Source organism: Columba livia, chromosome 13, assembly GCF_036013475.1.
Source record: "Columba livia isolate bColLiv1 breed racing homer chromosome 13, bColLiv1.pat.W.v2, whole genome shotgun sequence".
NCBI classification, from domain to species: Eukaryota; Metazoa; Chordata; class Aves; order Columbiformes; family Columbidae; genus Columba; species Columba livia.
In genome coordinates, this window is record NC_088614.1 from 4,882,246 (window position 1) to 4,900,623 (window position 18,378).

At 44.0% G+C, this 18,378-nt stretch overlaps 2 protein-coding genes across 6 annotated transcripts in view; one reads left to right on the forward strand and one right to left on the reverse strand.

Moving 5' to 3' along the window:
• The first annotated feature begins 3 nt into the window (after nucleotides 1–3).
• GABARAPL2 (GABA type A receptor associated protein like 2) lies at nucleotides 4–5,351 on the forward strand. Its single transcript, XM_065028320.1, has 4 exons — nucleotides 4–181; nucleotides 436–491; nucleotides 2,283–2,455; nucleotides 4,780–5,351. The coding sequence occupies exons 1-4, from the start codon at nucleotides 148–150 to the stop codon at nucleotides 4,868–4,870; spliced, it is 354 nt and encodes a 117-aa protein (XP_064884392.1). The 5' UTR covers nucleotides 4–147; the 3' UTR covers nucleotides 4,871–5,351.
• ADAT1 (adenosine deaminase tRNA specific 1) overlaps nucleotides 5,163–18,378 on the reverse strand; it is a 23,963-nt gene continuing 10,747 nt past the window's right edge. For all 5 annotated transcript variants that reach the window (XM_065028276.1, XM_065028275.1, XM_065028274.1 and 2 more), the window contains one exon: nucleotides 5,163–10,463. In XM_065028276.1, the coding sequence (XP_064884348.1) occupies nucleotides 10,331–10,463 (133 nt within the window). In that variant the 3' untranslated portion in view covers nucleotides 5,163–10,330. The remainder of the gene's footprint in view (nucleotides 10,464–18,378) is intronic.

Sequence of the window (18,378 nt, forward strand, 5' to 3'; positions counted from 1 at the left end):
GAACTGACGAGCCGGAAGTCCCGCCTGCCGATCCGTGGCTGTTGTTGTTGTGACAGGGACCGTGACAGCGACAGGCCCGGCACGAGCCCCCGCCCGCGCGCCCCCGGGCCCCGCCGCCGCCGGCTCCGCTTCCCGCCCGCCCGCACCATGAAGTGGATGTTCAAGGAGGACCATGCGCTGGGTAAGGGTGGGCCCGGGCCCCGCTGCCCTCCCCGCTGCCCCGGGGCCTCGCCGAGCCGCTCGCCTGTCTCCGGGCGGACAGCCGCCTGCGGCCCGGCCGAAGTGTGGCGCCGTGCCCGGGATGGCCTCGCTGGCCGGCCCGAGACCCCTGGGGGGCTGAGAGGCGGGCGCGGTCCCTGCGGGCACTGCCCTCTCTGCCTGGGACGCTGGCGATACTGTTACTGTGCAGCGACTAATTACGAGTTTTGTTCACAGAGCACAGATGTGTCGAGTCGGCAAAAATCCGAGCCAAATACCCTGATCGTGTCCCGGTGAGTAACCGAGCCAGCTTCACCCACGTACTTAGAGCAAAGGTGAATGAGCTGTTTCCATCCTGCCCTCTGTTTGGTCGGATCCTACTGAGTAAATTCAGCTTCTCTTCTGTAGCCTTAGGTGTTTTAAAGAGGCCCCAAACACATCTAACTAATCCAACATTCCTCCTTCTGCCGCAGTGCATACTGACAAGTAAGCAAGAGTGCCTGACTACCTAAACACTTTCGAGGCATGTTTATGGTTGTCAGTGTCCTGCTTTCTTCTAATGGCAATTATATCCCAGCAATCCAGCAGCAACCTTGGCTAACTGGGGAGGTCCCAGTTGACTGGAAGTTGGCAAACATGACGCATATCAACAAGAAGGGCTGGAAGGAGGATCCAGGGAACTACAGACCTGTCAGTCTAACCTCGGTGCTGGGCAAGGTCATGGAGCAGATCATCTTGAGTAACATCACACAGCACATACAAGAGAACTGTATGATCAGGCCCAGTCAGCATGGGGTTTATGAAAGGCAGGTCCTGTTTGACCAACCTGATCTCCTTCTATGACAACGTGACCCAGCTAGTAGATGAGGGGAAGGCTGTGGATGTTACTTCAGTAAAGCCTTTGACACCGTGTCCCACAGCATCTGCTGGAAAAACTGCAGCTCATGGCCTGGATGGTGTATCTGCAATGGGTACAGAACTGGCTGGAGGGCCGGGCCCAAAGAGTTGTGGTGAACGGAGCCAAATGCAGTTGGTGGCCGGTCACAGGTGGTGTCCCCAGGACTCAGTATTGGAGCCAGTTCTGTTTAATCTCTTTATCAGTGATCTGGATGAAGGGATTGAGGGCACCCTTAGTTAGTTTGCAGATCACACCAAATTGGGTGGGAGTGTTGATCTGCTGGAGGGTGGGAAGGCCATACAGAGGGATCTGGACTGTCTGGATCATTGGGCTGAGGCCAATTGTCTGAGGTTCAACAAGGCCAAGAGCCGGTTCCTGCACTTGGGTCACAACAGCCCCAGGCAGCGCCACAGGCTCGGGGAAGAGCGGCTGGAAAGTGCCCAGTGGAAAAGGACCTGGGGGTGTTGGTGACAGCGGCTGAACATGAGCCAGCGTGTGCCCAGGTGGCCAAAAAGGCCAACAGCATCCTGGCTTGTGTCAGGAATAGTGTGGCCAGCAGGACTAGAGAAGTGATTGTGCCACTGTACTCAGTGCTGGTGAGGCCCCACTTTGAATCCTGGGGGCAGTTTTGGGCCCCTCACCATAAGAAGGACATTGAAATACTAGAGAGAGTGCAGAGGAGGGAACAGAGCTGGTGAGGGGCTGGAGCACAAGTGTGATGGGAGCGGCTGAGGGACCTGGGGGGTTCAGCTGGAGAACAGGAGCTGAGGAGAGACCTTCTGATCTCTGAACTGCCTGAAAGGAGCTTGGAGCACGGAGGGGGTTGGTCTCTTCTCCCAAGTAGCAAGTGACAGGACAAGAGGAAATGGCCTCAAGTTGCACCAGGGGAGGTTCAGATTGGATATTAGGAAAAAATTATTCCCAGAAAGGGCTGTCGGGCATTGGAACAGGCTGCCCAGGGCAGCACTGGAGGGTTTAAAAGGCATTTAGACAAGGTTCTATGATCCTGAAGGTCGCTTCCAACTGAAATGATTCTGTGATTCTATAAACACCTTCAGTGTCTTGAGGTGCTTGAAAAGAAGAAAGATCATAAGTTCTTTAAATGTTGACAGTCTTCCCTCCTGGAAGAAGCTGCTTTGTTTATATTGATCGTGAAAAACCTGACCTTCACATCTGCACTTTACAGGTCATAGTGGAGAAGGTCTCAGGATCTCAGATTGTTGATATTGACAAGAGGAAGTACTTGGTTCCATCTGACATCACCGTGGCCCAGTTCATGTGGATCATCAGGAAGAGGATTCAGCTGCCCTCTGAGAAAGCAATATTCCTCTTTGTAGACAAGACTGTCCCACAGTCCAGGTGAGGGGATAATCCCATGTTATTCAGAACCATTTCAGCAAGCTGGAACACAAGAGGTTCACAACAAGCAAGCTGGAACACAACATTTCAAACTGGAACACGAGGTTCCACCTAAATTTGAGAAGAAACTTCTTCTCAGTGAGGGTGGCAGAGCCTGGAACAGGCTGCCCAGGGGGTTGTGGAGTCTCCTTCTGTGCAGACATTCCAACCCGCCTGGACACCTTCCTGTGTAACCTCATCTGGGTGTTCCTGCTCCATGGGGGGATTGCACTGGATGAGCTTTCCAGGGCCCTTCTATCCATGACATTCTGTGATTCCGTGAAGCCTGTGCGCATCAGAGAGACAGTAACTCCCCTCTCTGAGGCTTATTTAGTGAGGTGCTTGGAGGTGTTTGGTTACATCTTAATCTCACCATGGTAAGTTCTCTTCTCATGTGTTTGACAAATGTCGTATTTGTTGAGGTAGGCTGAAAGGAAAGGTGACTACAAAATATATTCTGATTTGCTTCCACGGCAAGAGGGTTAGCTCTGGAGATGTGATCTCTTTGGTTGACTGCAGGAACATTTACATCATGAATGGCAAAAAAATAATCATTTTCAATGTAGTAAAAAAGTTCCATGTTAAATAGTCAAAAGCAAACAGCATAAATTATTCTGAAAAAATACTTGTCAGTTCACAAATTATGACGTTACAGAGTAGCTGCTGTTACTTATTTTAAAAATTATTCTATAAACGCAAAATTACTATAAAAAGGTTCTTCATTGTTTTTATATAGAAATAAGTTTCACTGTTGTCTGTTACATACAGAATAATGCACAGCAGAAGCAGCTACCACAGCTGCTTTCTATATGATATACTTTAATAGTATTTGAGGAAATAGTACATCAAGATGTTATGTGGTTTAGGTGCAATACTATTCTTATTAATCCTTACCTGTGTAGCAGTAATAGTCTCTCCAGGTAAGCTGTCCAGACTAGTTAGAAATACTTTTATTTACTTTGTGATACACCATAGGGACCTGTGAGAGCCATCTTTGTCTGCTTGCTTTTTTCTAAGAGTACTAGGAAGGCCTATATGTCATCATCTTAACAGTGCTGTGGAACTGCTAGGAACAGGAAAAGATAAAAAGAGGGCACACTGCCTCATCTCATGTGTTCATGATGAGCTGTCACATCTCTGCTGGAAAAATACGGCCTTGAACCTTCAGTAGTAATGCAAAAATGGTAACTTGTCAACAGGTGAACTAAAATCTGTTAATGGCTCTGCTCCTCCCATAGACTGAGTTTGTTACACAGACCACCAACTCATGGCATCCTTCTCTCCTTATCCAGAAGTTTATCTACTTCTCACCAATTCTCTTCCGTTTCAAGTACTGCTTGTAACTCTTCCCAGCTCCTCTCTCAGGTGAAAAGCCAGGACGTTTCTCTGTCACTCACGTTCAGTCTGCATCTTTCAGTTCATTCACTTGCCTGTTCTTGGGGAGTCAGAGAAAGGTGAGCTGAGGAGGCATCATCTGTGCAACTGACTGATGTCAACTGCCTGTTTCACCTGTAGACAGATGGCTGGAGCAGTTGTACTGGCCAAGTAATTGCTTGGGTTTCTCTTTGTTTTCAAAATACAGACATTTCCCTAAAGAGCGCAACTGCTTAGACCTGAAGGGCCACATGCCTATTCAGTTTAAGAAAATTTTCATTTGATCAAACATTCAAAACCTTATCCGTTGGAAAAGCACTAGTTTCTGGATAACTTGTAATCTATTGCCCACACATTTTGGTACTAGCAGGATTTTAAGTCATCACTTTTTAACAATGTAGAAAACAAAGCTTTTACTCCGCAAAACCACCTGGACCTCCAAGCAGCAGTACAAAAAGCACAAGTTTGATAGACTTGAGACCAGCTGAACTTTCATGACTACACCAGGTGGAGGGAGAAATGAGGTTGCTCACACGAGAAGCAAGTTGTCAATACAGCCACATTCAAGGGAAGTGGTATCAGGCTATTGATCCTGGTATTAGTCACAGCATCAATAATGGATGATCCAGAACCTGAAATAAACATTCAGTGACTTTCAATAAAACAAAAAAACATTCTGACAAATGCATTTGTGAAAAAAGTAACAAAACCCTAGACACTGCAGAGAGCCCAGGATCATTTTGCTAACTCAGGAGTCAGCTGCTCTTCATTTATGATCATTTTTGTATTGCAATTTACACACAGACCTGAAAGTTTTCGCTTTTATTAATCTTTGTGCATGCGAGGTTCTGGTACCATCTGCAATTGTCATTCTCCAAGCTAAACGGTTTCTTTTTTCTTTCCCCTTCAAGCTTAACTATGGGACAACTTTATGAGAAGGAAAAGGATGAGGATGGATTCTTGTATGTTGCCTACAGTGGAGAGAACACATTTGGTTTCTGAATGGTGGGTCTTGCCTACTATGCCATCCTGCTGTGTATCTTGTAAATAGCTGATCATTTTCTGTTCTGGTATTCACAGAAGTTCCTTCTACATACACGCATTTGTAACTGGATTTGTTTCTTAATATATTGATAGTTTTTGTTTTATTAGACTGTTAAATTATCAAAAAGGTTTTGTTTTTGTGCATTTTTTTTCTCATTGCTATCAGTTCCCAGAGCCTCACTCCTTGGGGGTGTTAGGGATACATTTGATGAGATTGATTAAATAATAAAGTAGTTGGGCTACTGAAACATGAAGAGAAGAACACACATTTATTCTGTTTTGAGGTGTATAAGAAAAATAAAATAATTCAATTAGTATTTGGAACACTGGATTTGCTAGCTTATCCTAAGCAAAAGCAAGATGCTGATCATGTTGAATTTAGCTAATATGTTCCTCCTTCTCAATTAACAAACAAGTACAATAAAACTGCTGTCACAAACAGGCAGTGCTGTCATTTCTTTACCTTCATTTTGACCAGAAAGTTATATGTCACATTTACACATTAGACACTATACAGCTGCTTATATTCTTTACTACACACTGTACAGCTGCTCAGCCTTTAGTATGTGGATGGCAATACAAGGAAGGAACGAGCTCTCTGTAGGTTACAAAACCAAAAGTGTCAGAGTACTGGACCCAGTATGGACCCCTGGGGAACACCACTCGCTGCAGGCCTCCAACCACACTGCACTGCTAATCCCAACCCTCTGACTGCCCTTCAGCCAGTTCCCAGTCCATCTCACTGTCCGCTCATCTAACTCACGCTTCCTGAGCTTACCTGGGAGGATGTTGGGGGAGACAGCGTCAAAATCCTTGCCGAAGTCAAGGCAGGCAGTATGCACCGCTCGCTCTCCATCTACCCAGCCACTTGTGCCACCATAGGTGGCTTTCAGATCAGTCAAGCATGCTTTGCCCTTGGGAATCCGTGCCGACTACTCCTGATAACCACCTTTTCCTGCACATGCTTGGAGATGACATCTGGAATATGCATGTCTTTTCCAAGTAATAGATATTGTAAGGACATTACAGAACCAAGTACGTGGAAGAACAGCTTAACTACACAGCTGAGAGGTGCAGCTGACACACCTGAGGGACTGAGACAAGCTTGAGAAGCAGGCCCATGCAAACCTCATGAGGTTCAACAAGGCCAAGTGCAAGGTCCTACAGCTGGGCTGGGGCAAGCCCAGTATCAGTACAGCCTGGTTTGAGAGCAGCCCTGCAGAGGAGGGCTTGGGGGCACTGGTGGATGAAAAGCTGGACATGAGCTGGAGAAGGGAGACCTTATTGCAGCCTTTCAGTACTTAAGAGAGGCATATGAGAAAGATGGGGACAGACTTTCTAATGGTTTTAAACTGAAATGAGTGTAGATTTACACAAGATAAAAGTTTGTGGGGTTTTGTTTGTTTGTTTTACAGTGAGTGGTGAAACACAGAGAGGTTTTCCAGAGAGGTTGTAGATGTGCCATCCCTGTAAACATTCAAGGCCAGGCTGGATGGGACTTTGAGCAACCTGATGTAGCTGAAGAAGTCCCTGTTCACTGCAGGACAGTTAGACTAGATGACTGTAAAAGGTCTCTTCCAACCCAAACCGTTCTATGATTCTACTTAACTGAGGCAGACAACTAGAATTAGAAATGGTGCAGGCAAGATAAATAATTCAAGACCAGTTCCTCTAGTTCATGAGCACTATTGCCAAGGCACGTACGCAGCACAGCAAATGTAAAGAGGCTTTGCCACAAAACCAAAAAGAGCTGCTATTTGTGAGGGTCTCAGCTTCCCTCCAAACGGGTTTACCATAGTCACACAGCTACTTCTGCTTGCAGGCAACGAGGCAAACCTGAGGCTCTGAACGATGAGGGCGGTGAGCAGCAGAAACAACATCTAATTGCACACTACAGGAATTCGTGCTTTAACATTAAATAACACGGGGCTGGAGAAGGAGTATCATTTTGAATTTTGTAAGCCAGCAAAGAAACACTAATTACAGTTTAGATTCCTAATAAAAGTTTTACTTCCATTTCACACTACATGGTGCAGCAGGGTTTAATTTTTTAAAATGTTTCTAGTCACAGTGAAAATTACCATTTCCCAAGCTTAAATCAAATTCATACTGACTGAAATTCCCATGGAGTCACCTTATGCCTAGAATTATGTGTGGCTGTACAGCTATTCACAGGTACTGGCAGGACTCCAAAGTGAGAAGGTAGGAGCTCATGAAATGTTGACACTAGTCGATTATTGAGGCTTGTCACAGTACCAGTGCTGCATGTGCTTACTGCCCCGAACACGTGCTGCTGACTTCAGTAATCCCTTCATTGTTCAGAACAGCACCGTAATGTACAGCACTGCTCTAGCAAACATTCTGTCACTGCTTCTATCATGAATTCCTTCCATCCTACCCCTTTTCCATGGATTTAGTATTAATGTTTATTCTTAACAGAAGTTTTGATTCAGAATTAAGAAAACTGTTCTCATCTGTGATTTTTTTTAATTACCTGTTATTACTGGAAAATATTCCACTTCCTTTAATTGGAAACTTTAAAGTTTATCTGTGGTTATCAAGCAACATTTTTTGCTAGCTGTTAACAAGGGAGTAAGAAATGTTAACTTACAACTGGCAGATAAAGCTACTTACATGCTAGCACATAGATATATCTAAACAATACAAAGGAAGAAGAAGTTTTATTCCAAGTGTTTGGATCGAGGTGACTTTTGGAATACCCTTCATAAGCCTCTAATCCCCCCCCGCCCCCAACTACTCTCTTTAACATCTCTGCAATTACTAGTTTAGATTTAAGAGCCTATCGGGGTAACACAAATATGCTCTGTAAAGCATTTTACACGTGCCCTGGAAATGTCAGTGCTGGTCCCATTACCATTGGTTTAATTGTCCTCATTAACCGTAACTGTGGGCACTTCATTCCCCCTGCTTCACCTCCCCTCATCTCTGCACTCTACTGTCCGTCCTACACTTTGCCCATCTCTGGTTTTCAGTGCGTTGCAGCACGAAGGAGTGACACAAGCTTGGAACACGTCAGCTGCTGCCTTCCAGAGGCAATTCTTCCCAAGGTCTGCTGACAACGATGGAAGTTTGGTTTGCTGCCTCTTCCAAAGCAGAGATTGTGTTATCTCTCTTCTCTGCATTTTTTCCTTCTGACTTTTAGAGCTGTTTCTCAGTATTGCCTACAGCATTTCCTGGCATTTGGGAATTAAACGGATGCAGTATTTAAATACCTATTTTCAATGCCAGAAATGCCATCCAGTTCAGTATAAGATCCTGCAGGCTTAGATCATCAGCCTTTTAAACGCTGCTTTGCTAATGCTCCTTCTCTCTCTTCAAACATTCATTGACTCACTCTAGGCTTAAATATATCCTCAGCTCCATCCAGAAAGTGAGGTTAGTATCAGTGCTCAGCACCTCTGAAACTACTTTTAAACCTGACAAGTAGCAGAAAGCAGCAGTCTATGGTTCACAAGTATTTTACAAATGCATGGGAATATGTAACCAGGAACAATCTCTCCTAAAGTCAGGCTCAAATTTCAGGAAAGAGTTAAAAGAATTTACATATGACTGCTTATCTGAAAGCCAGTCTGATGCCAGGACTACAGAACAACTAGCTTTATGTAACCCATTTTAATATTGCAGCTGGATAGGAAATTAGAACATTCCAGTCTGGTCAGCAGATTCACCACAGACTTTGTTGATTAACAAAGGAGAACTAGGTACGTATAAGGTACAGTTTCTGCAAGATTTCAGGGAAGGACAAAGGCAAATTGCAGGAGCCTGAAAATTTACTGGGTATCTGTTTAGGTGCACTACAGGACTCTGCCTTTGGAATGCTATTTACTGAGTTACCATAACCACCACCATTTCTCTTCAGCACTTCACCCAGTAGCCTGTCTGCAATGGCATCTGTCCATTTTTCATCCTCTGATGATTAATGCAAGTCACTGTACTCCATAATGCCCTGCCCTCCACAAACACATACAACAATTCCCTGCTCACCAATATAACTGGTCTTTCCACATGTTAGTACTGGATTTGAGAGGACAGGCTTATACACACTATTCGAGTTCTTCATTGTTTCTTCAACAAGAGAGAACTACTGTTATTTGACAAGTCAACCCAAGTGTGAAGGAAAGGGATTTGATGTAGTAAATTCTCAGACTGTAACGTGATATGTCCTGTTCAGTCCCATGTGGAGCTCAGTAGGTTGACTGCAAAGGCTGTTTGGAGAACTGCTGTGCCCATTTTTCAAATACAAAACTCTAGTAAGACACCAAAGAACAGAAATCTCAGATCACTAAAGAATTCTTAAGTTCTGTATTGTCCACTTCTTTCGTCCTGCCATTGCCTTGTCCAAATATTTTATGAATTGTAGTTTACAACAGAAAAAGTACAAAAGGGGAGTGTGCTCAATAGCAGTTACACAGTCCTGAACTTGCTCACAGAAAGCAATAATTGGGACAGAAAGTTGAAGGAGAATTACCTGCTGCTTCCCCCCAGCTTACAATGTTGAATGTTTTGCCATGCAGCTGTTATTTGGTAATAAAGCACAAAGGCAAAGACTGCCAGTGGCGACTGCCAGTCCCCCCAAAGCATCTCCACCTTTGCCAGGAAACAGTGACATAAAAGGTTAAGGCATCTCTGCTTTTAATTAACTGTGCATCATGGGGAGACAGAGGGATGGACAATGCTTGAAACACTGCAAAGCAGGTAAATGTTTGCCTGGAATTACACAGGACTGACAGGTTTGAACCAGGTAGTTCAGGAGGCTTCTTTCCTACCCACAGAAACAAAGTCCTGAAATCAAGAGAGATGCACAGGATATCATAAGTGATATTATTTGACACAGCCTTCTGTCCAGCACTCTTTTGCTTCTACTGTGGCTATATTTAGTAAATAGAAGCTCATAAGAAGGAAAATTCTTTCAGATACAGGACAAGGAGAGCCAAGAGTTATAAAAATATTACTTACTATACATCAGGGTTGTCCCAGCAACGCAAAACCAACCATAACATTATGAAGAGTGGAAGAAAAAAGCAGCACTTAAATTTTACAATGACAGCTTTTCTTCCATAGCACGGCTTCAATTTCAGTTGACGTCACTTCCATTGCTATGGCTGATAGATCAAAGGTTCAGGTAACAGGGGACAGCACATCCCTGCTTCCTTTCTTTCGGCGGCACACTGTTTCATGCTGCTCAAAACTTTAAGTCTCCAATGATCCTTTTCTACATCTCAATAAAAACAGAGCTTCAACTTAACCAAAATAAAAACTTCTCTAAATTGCTTTCCTTTTCACTCCTGCCTCCTTACAGCACTGGAACTGGAGGGCTTATTTTCCTGGCCCTTGAACTGCAGAGGTATCTGCTGTGCTCCCGGGCTTACTGCTGGATTTACACAGCCGCGCGTATTCTCATGTGAACTGCATGTATTCCTTGGCATTCTTGACCCAACCTGGCAGGGCTTGGCTACGCAACACTTTCCAGGCTTCTTGATAATTTAATGCAGCTTCCTTGTAGTCCCAGTAGGTTTCTAGAGTCTTCATCCTGACAGAAAAGGTACAACAATGAAAACATTTCTATTATCCTATTGGATGTAACATCAAAAAGTGAAAAAAACAATCAAACATCTAAGAATATGATCATGCCCTATGAGCTCTTTCGTGCTACTAAGTGAAATTTTCTTGTGCTTCCAGGGAGCCTTGGAGAGGCCCAGGCCCTGAAGCTGCTCTATCTAGACCCAACAACCCCTCTACCGTGCTTTGTACACACTCTCCAGCAATAGAGGTGTTATTGTTCGACTGTGTGACATCAGGTTACAGAAAGATTCCATGACAGCAAAAAATGTTGAAGCAAAGCAGAAAAGGTAGCTAGAGATAGGAACTTTGAATTAGGTGGAAGTAGCCTTGTCTTGCTAGAAGGATGGATATGATTGCTGGCTGCAAAGGGACAAGGACGAACGAGACAGTTTTTCTTTTCCAACACAAAATAATGGGGAAAAGTGAGGCAAAGGAGAATTTTTTTTTTTCTTCCTAAAGTAAAAGGGACTCAGCAGTTTTGGTGCCCTGTTCCCTTTCCTCATGTACCACCTGCTCCCCACAATCTCACCAGAACCTTTGGTCACACTGCTGAGTGCACTATACCATCGATTTTCAAAACAGGGAAATTCAGGTCTAGTGTAGCAGAAAACAAGTGCCTCTATGACAATTTCATAAAGATATTTTTCCTTTCCCAGCCTCTTTCATCTCCCTTTGCCAAACAGTCTGTCAGCCCCATGTGGGACGTAACGTTTATACATTCAACCCAATATGAAGGGAAGATCACAGGCAACATGACCTTCATCAAGAAAGAACAGCCAAACTACTACAGGAACCCTAATCTAAAACAGTTGAGCTTGGAGGAGACTGAGGGGTGACCTCATTAATGTTTACAGATATCTAAAGGGTGAGTGTCAGGAGGATGGAGCCAGGCTCTTCTTGATGACAACCAACGATAGGACAAGAGGTAATAGGTTGAAACTGGAACACAAGAGGTTCCACTTAAACTTGAGAAGAAACTTCTTCTCAGTGAGGGTGGCAGAGCCTGGCCCAGGCTGCCCAGGGGGGTTGTGGAGTCTCCTTCTGTGCAGACATTCCAACCCGCCTGGACACCTTCCTGTGTAACCTCATCTGGGTGTTCCTGCTCCATGGGGGGATTGCACTGGATGAGCTTTCCAGGGCCCTTCAACCCCTGACACTCTGGGATTCTGTGAATAGCTAATATGAGATGCTGTTTGCATCTTCAAAAAACAGCTACTTTTACTGACAAGGTCACACATTTTATACAGATGTAGTTATACAGAGTGATAAGGTCTCTCCTCCCCAGGTCCTGCACTTGGGTCACAACAACCCCATGAGCGGCTGGAAGAGCAGGAAGAGCGGCTGGAAAGTGCCCAGTGGAAAAGGAGCTTGGGGTGTTGGTGACAGCGGCTGAACATGAGACAGTGTGTGCCCAGGTGGCCAAGAGGCCACCAGCATCCTGGCTGGTACCAGCACTGGTGTGGCCAGCAGGCCCAGGGCAGTGACCGTCCCTGTGCTGGGACCTGGGGAGGCCAAACCACAAATCCTGGGGGCAGTTTTGGGCCCCTCATGCCAAGACACACCTTGAGGTGCTGGAGCGAGTTGAGAGAAGGGAAAGGAGCTGGTAAGGAGCTGGAGCACAAGTGTGATGGGAGCGGCTGAGGGACCTGGGGGGTTCAGCTGGAGAACAGGAGCTGAGGGGAGACCTTCTGATCTCTGAACTGCCTGAAAGGAGCTTGGAGCCGGGGGGGTCGGGCTCTGCTCCCCAGGAACAAGCGCCAGGAGCAGAGGAAACGGCCTCAAGTTGCACCAGGGGAGGTTGAGGTTGGATCTGGGGAACAATTTCTTCCCCAAAGGGCTGTGGGGCATTGGAACAGGCTGCCCAGGGCAGTGCTGGAGTCACCATCCCTGGAGGGGTTTAAAAGACACGTGCTCAGGGACATGGGGCAGTGGTGGACTTGGCAGTGTTGGGTTAATGGTTGGACTTGATGATCTTAAAGGTCTTTTCCAACCTAAATGATTCTATGGTCAAAGATCAAAAAATAATTATACAACATACACATTTAGACTGGCTCAATCTTGTTAAAGGTGAAACAGCTGTTTTCCTTTCATTTGCTGTGGATGCACATCGTCCTGATACAGATCCAGATATACATAGATAGATAGATAGATAGATAGATAAATTAATTCCACCTGCCACTAAGCGAAGAGAAAGACTCCAATGCCTGGTTGTTCTTCATTTCTTCCTTGCTAAATGTTGCTCTTTTTCCTGAATCTGCCAGCAAATCAACAGCTCTTCAACTCATATCTGGCAGTCTGATTCAATTTAACTACAACACATATGGAATTTTTCTAACCTACATTATTGCAACAGACCTTTGTTTAGAAACTGTTCCAGCAGACGGTAAGGGAAAGCACAGCTAGCACAAAAGCAGGATAGACTGAGGAGCAGCTCAGTATTTTCACCCCACTGTAGCAGCTACCAGAGCAGACATGACTGCAGCGTCTTGGGGTCTCATTCTCCAAGCAGACATCACTACAGGATTTAACAGTGGATGCAACTCAAATCTGCATTTTAAACAGCTTCCTCAAAGAGCTGCCAAAATCAAACAGATTTATTCAATTCCTGCTCAACTTCCACATTAAGCTTCTAAGACATTTTCGACACATATACCGGAAAAATACCTTCAAATTCAAAGTACATCTGCCTGAAAACCTCACATGATTTGACTGTATCTCGGCTTTGGTTGGGCCATTAAGGCTCTGAGCATTAATGAAGAACCTGTGACGTGTTTTTGGCGGAAGCAAACACTAGTTTGCTGCCCCAGGCAGAGTTCAGTACAATCATTAAATCTCCAACCTATCCAGGTCTGCCTGACTACATTCCTTTTGTATTTCTCTTTACTATTTTAACCTTGCCCCTACACACTCTGCGTGAAAGAGACAGTGATTTTAAAGCCTGTGTGCCAGAGACATGAGAGGTGAGCCACAGATTTCATTCTGAAAGGTATCACACTCTTGGAAAAAGCTTTACACTAATCACCATTATGCTTGAAAACATTAATGCTGAGCAGAAATGGGCTCACAAGCAAGGCAGCCTGCGAAGAAAAGCAATACTTTCTTCTCAGCAACAAACCTGCCTTTAACCCCATATTCAAACATTTACATTCAACCCATAATGCACTTTTGAGATTACAGACATATTGTACATGAAGAATGTTGACATAAGCACAAGGCATCAACCAAAACATTACTTATATACAAAAACTAATGAATGGCATCTAAGAGGCCAAAAGCTCTCAGATCTTCAATAAGTAAAAATATGTTGTGAATCCATAGTGACAAGGGGCCAGGAAGCCATGCTCAACCCGATTCTATTAGTATCTTCTTCAATGTTTCACATAAAATGCAGTCATTGCAGGCGAACTTTGTAACTGACACCAATTGTGAAGAAGATACAGAATGAAGTCACAAGAGTGAGGTAACTCAATGAGTTCAACTCCAATAGAGCAAGCTTTAACGGTAAGGTAAGGGTTTGCCCGGTTTGGAAGATTGTCACTGTATTGCTGTGTCTAGCTTGAGAGACAAGATTTTCAAAACATTACTGAAATATTGGAAATTGAGCTTTGTGGCTTTTTCCAATGTCATCTGAGATACAGAAAAAATTAGTCACAGAGGAAAAGATGCAGAAGCTCAATAGTGTAATTAAAGAAAAAAAAAAAGATCAACTCTTGAAATAATTACGCTGAATAAGTATTTTCATGGGGCAGAAAATACTACTTAATAAAAGGCTCTTCAATCTGGCAAAGACCTAACAAGCATCTGTGTCGTGGCATATAGAAGAGATTTTTTTAGATCAGAGGACCTAACTGTCCCGCGGGCCTCTACGCAGTGGTAGGGCTATCACAGGAACCGCTTCATGGACAAGTTTTAAAAAGAAAATTCAGAAGGAAGCAGGAAATTGCAACAAAATTCTTACCAAATGTGTGTGTTTGTTTCGTTTTAATTGGAGAACAGCAGTAACTGAAACTGCACCCATCCCATGACATCCCAAGCTTTCATTAGGCTGATACTTCCTTACAATCACTCACAGTCACTCCAGCGGGAAATGTGGAGCAGTCACCTGGCAGCATCCTTTTGTTTCTCATAAATGAACACTGGCAAAAAATCTTAAACATGAAGCCAAGTGAAGGTCCTATACTTTAGTCTAGATATTTAAATGTTAAAGCCACGTGACAGTCCTTGCACTCCTCTGTACAACAGCCCACCCCTCCAGTCCGGCGTCACTGGGACTGGAAACGTCCATGCTGCACACAGAATGGGAGGGAGAAGGAAAGCATGATCTTAATTGTGATGGCTCCTGACTGCAATTTAAGATAAAAGAGGACCAGTCATCCATTTAACAAGCTCAGCAAGAAACTCAGGGCAGGTTTATGTTACAAATTCTCCTTTAGATTCAGACGAAGGGTTGCACAGCCAGCCACACCTTGCACAAACAGCAATGCTGGTGACCCCGCATGGGGCACACCACTGTATGACAAAGGAAAGCTTTCACTTCCTCAGGTGATGAACAAGGCACTTTTCTTTTTCTACCAGAAGGGAAGAAAAAAAACTCGCAACAATGCAAAACACCTCCTTTGCCACACTACCACCACCAGAGCATCACTGTTCTTTTGACAGTGAGCACAGAAAAGATGAAAAGAAAAAAAGATGGATTTATGTACCAGGAATTTCAAAACATTCACATGAAACAATATGTGAGAGGGAGTCAACAGAAGAGAATGAAGTATGGCAGGTAAGAGGTTATTAAAAAGCAAATAAAATTTTGGATAGTCTAGCTAGAGAGATGAGCGAGAATTTAAGTAAGGTACAGAAGACAGAGATCACAGAAATTATCAGAAAGGAAAGCGGGACAGCACAACACAGCACTATCTTGTTCTTTGTGAAGATGTAGCTAATGCCAGCCAAACACCACTTCATTCTCACAGTTTCAGCTGAAAGCAAATGAACTTAATCCTGACAAAAGCAACTGCTGAATGTTATGCTTAGCACCTTAGCTGAGCTACACCACTGCAAATCCCTAAACTGACCTTGTAGGAGAGCCAGCAAAGTTAACCCTGCCCCCAGTGATCCTCTGGAGAGGAGTGATGAATGAAAGAAAGGAAGGCACAAAAAGCAAGAGAAGTAGCTTTAGACAGAGGAAAAACAAAAGAACATCAGAATCCGTATACTAGCTCCATGTAAAGCTTTAGCTGCCCCAGTAACCCAGGTCTGACAGGGGCAACAGCAGATGAAGGGTTAAGTGAAAAATCACCCTTGTCCTACTATACCCTACAACTACCACGACAAGTTGTTCAGCAAAGTTTAAAGGACTACAGAATTAGCTGCCCTTGATGGAGCAGAAAGGATGGGAGGCAAGAGACCACAAAATGGACTAGAAGAAGCAGGGCAGCAACTTAGGGGCAAAGTGGGAAAAGGAACCAGGGTGACAGCACAGCACTTGAGCTGGCCCTTTGTGGGAGGAGATAACAAGATACATTTGAATACGAAGAAAATACAAAACTAGGCTAACAGTTAAATACACAGGAGTTTAGAGGAAACAATTTGAGGGTGTGTGACTTCTTATCTGAAGTCCACTCAAATTCAGACGACAAGGAAGAAAAAGGAAGAAAACACATCAATATTTTATAAAAAGGAAAGGGAAGAAGGAAACAGCAATGCAAAGACATTTTTTTATTTTGCTTTTTAAGTGAAGAGCAGGAAAAGTAAAGACTTCAAAAGGAAAGCAACTGCACAAGCTGACTGGTGAGCTAGCACCTCTGCTGTATAAGCAGAGTTTGTGCAGCCTAGATGTGATGCCACATCTGCAAATCAGCTGGACCTCGTCAGCTGAAGCCCAGACAGAAAAATAGTAGAGGACAAAAAAGTCAAAGGAAATTACAAAGCCACTGGAGTCTACAAAAGCCCTGAGGTGAAGTGACTTTATGTAAGCAGCACATGACCAGCACAATGAGTCACCTACCCAATAATGCACCAGCTCACACTCTATCCTGCAGAAATTATGATGGCTAAACAAGAGAGAACGAACTCCCACCTAAAAAAGGCTAATAATTTTATATTTTAAGCTGAATTAAGGAGAAAGTGCACCTTTATTTACAGAATCAGCTGAAACCATTTCAGCAAAAGCATGGCTCATGTTGGCATCAGAGCTTCAAAATAGTTATGAGACACTTCTATAGACACAGAAGGTAACTGCAATCTTGAATTGACAAAACTCAAAAGCAAGCGAGATCAAATAATTAAAGACCCAGGGTACACTTACTTTGGCTAAGTTCATCTCATTTAATGTCTTGGGCCCATGAAAGACAGAAATGGCCTGTCTTCCCTGCTTCCAACCACACATCCCTCCTACTTGCTTTGTGTGGGTTTTATTATCTGTTTTAGCCTTCCATGAGCTAATTCAGCTTATTAGTCCAACAGACAATACAGAAGACAAGGAAACTGTTTTCTGCCACCTTAGCTAGTTGAACTGGCTCCCCATTAGGTTGGAGAAGTGCTATTGATAAAAGGGAGAGAACAGCAATCTACAGTAGCAGCAGCACCGCCTGCTGCAGGACCATCCCCATCAGCAGCTACAAGCAGCTAAATTAGCTTCACAATTGGTATAATTGCTTCCCAGAGCCGGCAAAACCATACTTGGAAATGAGTCCAAAAGAAAATAAACCTTGCAAAGCAGTGGATTTGGAACTTTCTACATTTCTCAGAATCTCCACACCAAAGTGAGAGATAAGTTTCTGTATATATGAAGCTATGCCCTGCTCTACGGTAGCTACTTGGGCTGGAATATCAACAAATACGTAATGCACGCAATGCAATGCCAGACTGGATGATTACCACAAGAAACTTCAGCCTGATAAACCGAACTTGTTTCTAATAACGTAACATAAACCTCCAAGCATGGCTTCCTCAGACAAAAGCTTCTTTCTGCTCTTTCCAGGCGGTCTCCATCTATGTAACATGTGCATTGCAGAAAGAGCCGACGCAGTCTCACTCACGAGCTCTTACTCCATCATACACTCAGATGAAAAAAGATGTTAGCCTTGACTTCTTTAAAAAAATATTCTTTTTTTTAAAAAAACTCAAACTCTTCCTTCTTGTGAAATAAGGTGGGTTGGACTAGATGATCTCCAGAGGTCCCTTCCAACCCCAACCATTCTGTGATTCTGTGAAGCGGCATTTGATTAAATTATTAAACACTGACCAGATATCAATAACCCCATGACGATTTTGGGATGGAGGGTTTGAACACTACCAAGGGTACAGTGCTGCAGGCAGCTGATATAAACAGCTCATGTTTTCCAAAAAATACTACCTCCTCATGTGCCTCTGCACTCCTTGGTCCCAGCTGTGCACGGCCACTCGAACCCAGAGGGGAGAAAAAAGGAAAATAAAAAGTAGAGTTTTCTGTCCAGACAGCAAGTTGAAGAGGCTTAGAGGTGCCCAACAGACACGAGATCCAGGCTCTCTCGGGTCAGGAACAGTGTTTACCCTTCTGAAAAGCAGTAAGCCTTCACAAGAGATAGCTGCCTCAAATTCGTACCTTAACTCCACACAAACAATCCACCTGAAATTTCTTCTGCCCATCATTAATGCATGAGATGCGATAGCTATTCTCCAAGAAGGTGATTAAAAAGACCAAAAAGAGAGTCTTCCTAACCCATCAAGCACATGCTGTATTTTTTAAAGCATCAAATTTTAACCATGAACTCATCTAAGGTGAGTGAGATTCATGAGCAGATTCTGATATCATCACAGCACTGAGCTTCATTAAGATACATTAAGATGTTTCTTAAGATACTTGAGTTTCATTAAGATACAAATCAGTCTTCTAAATATAACAAAAA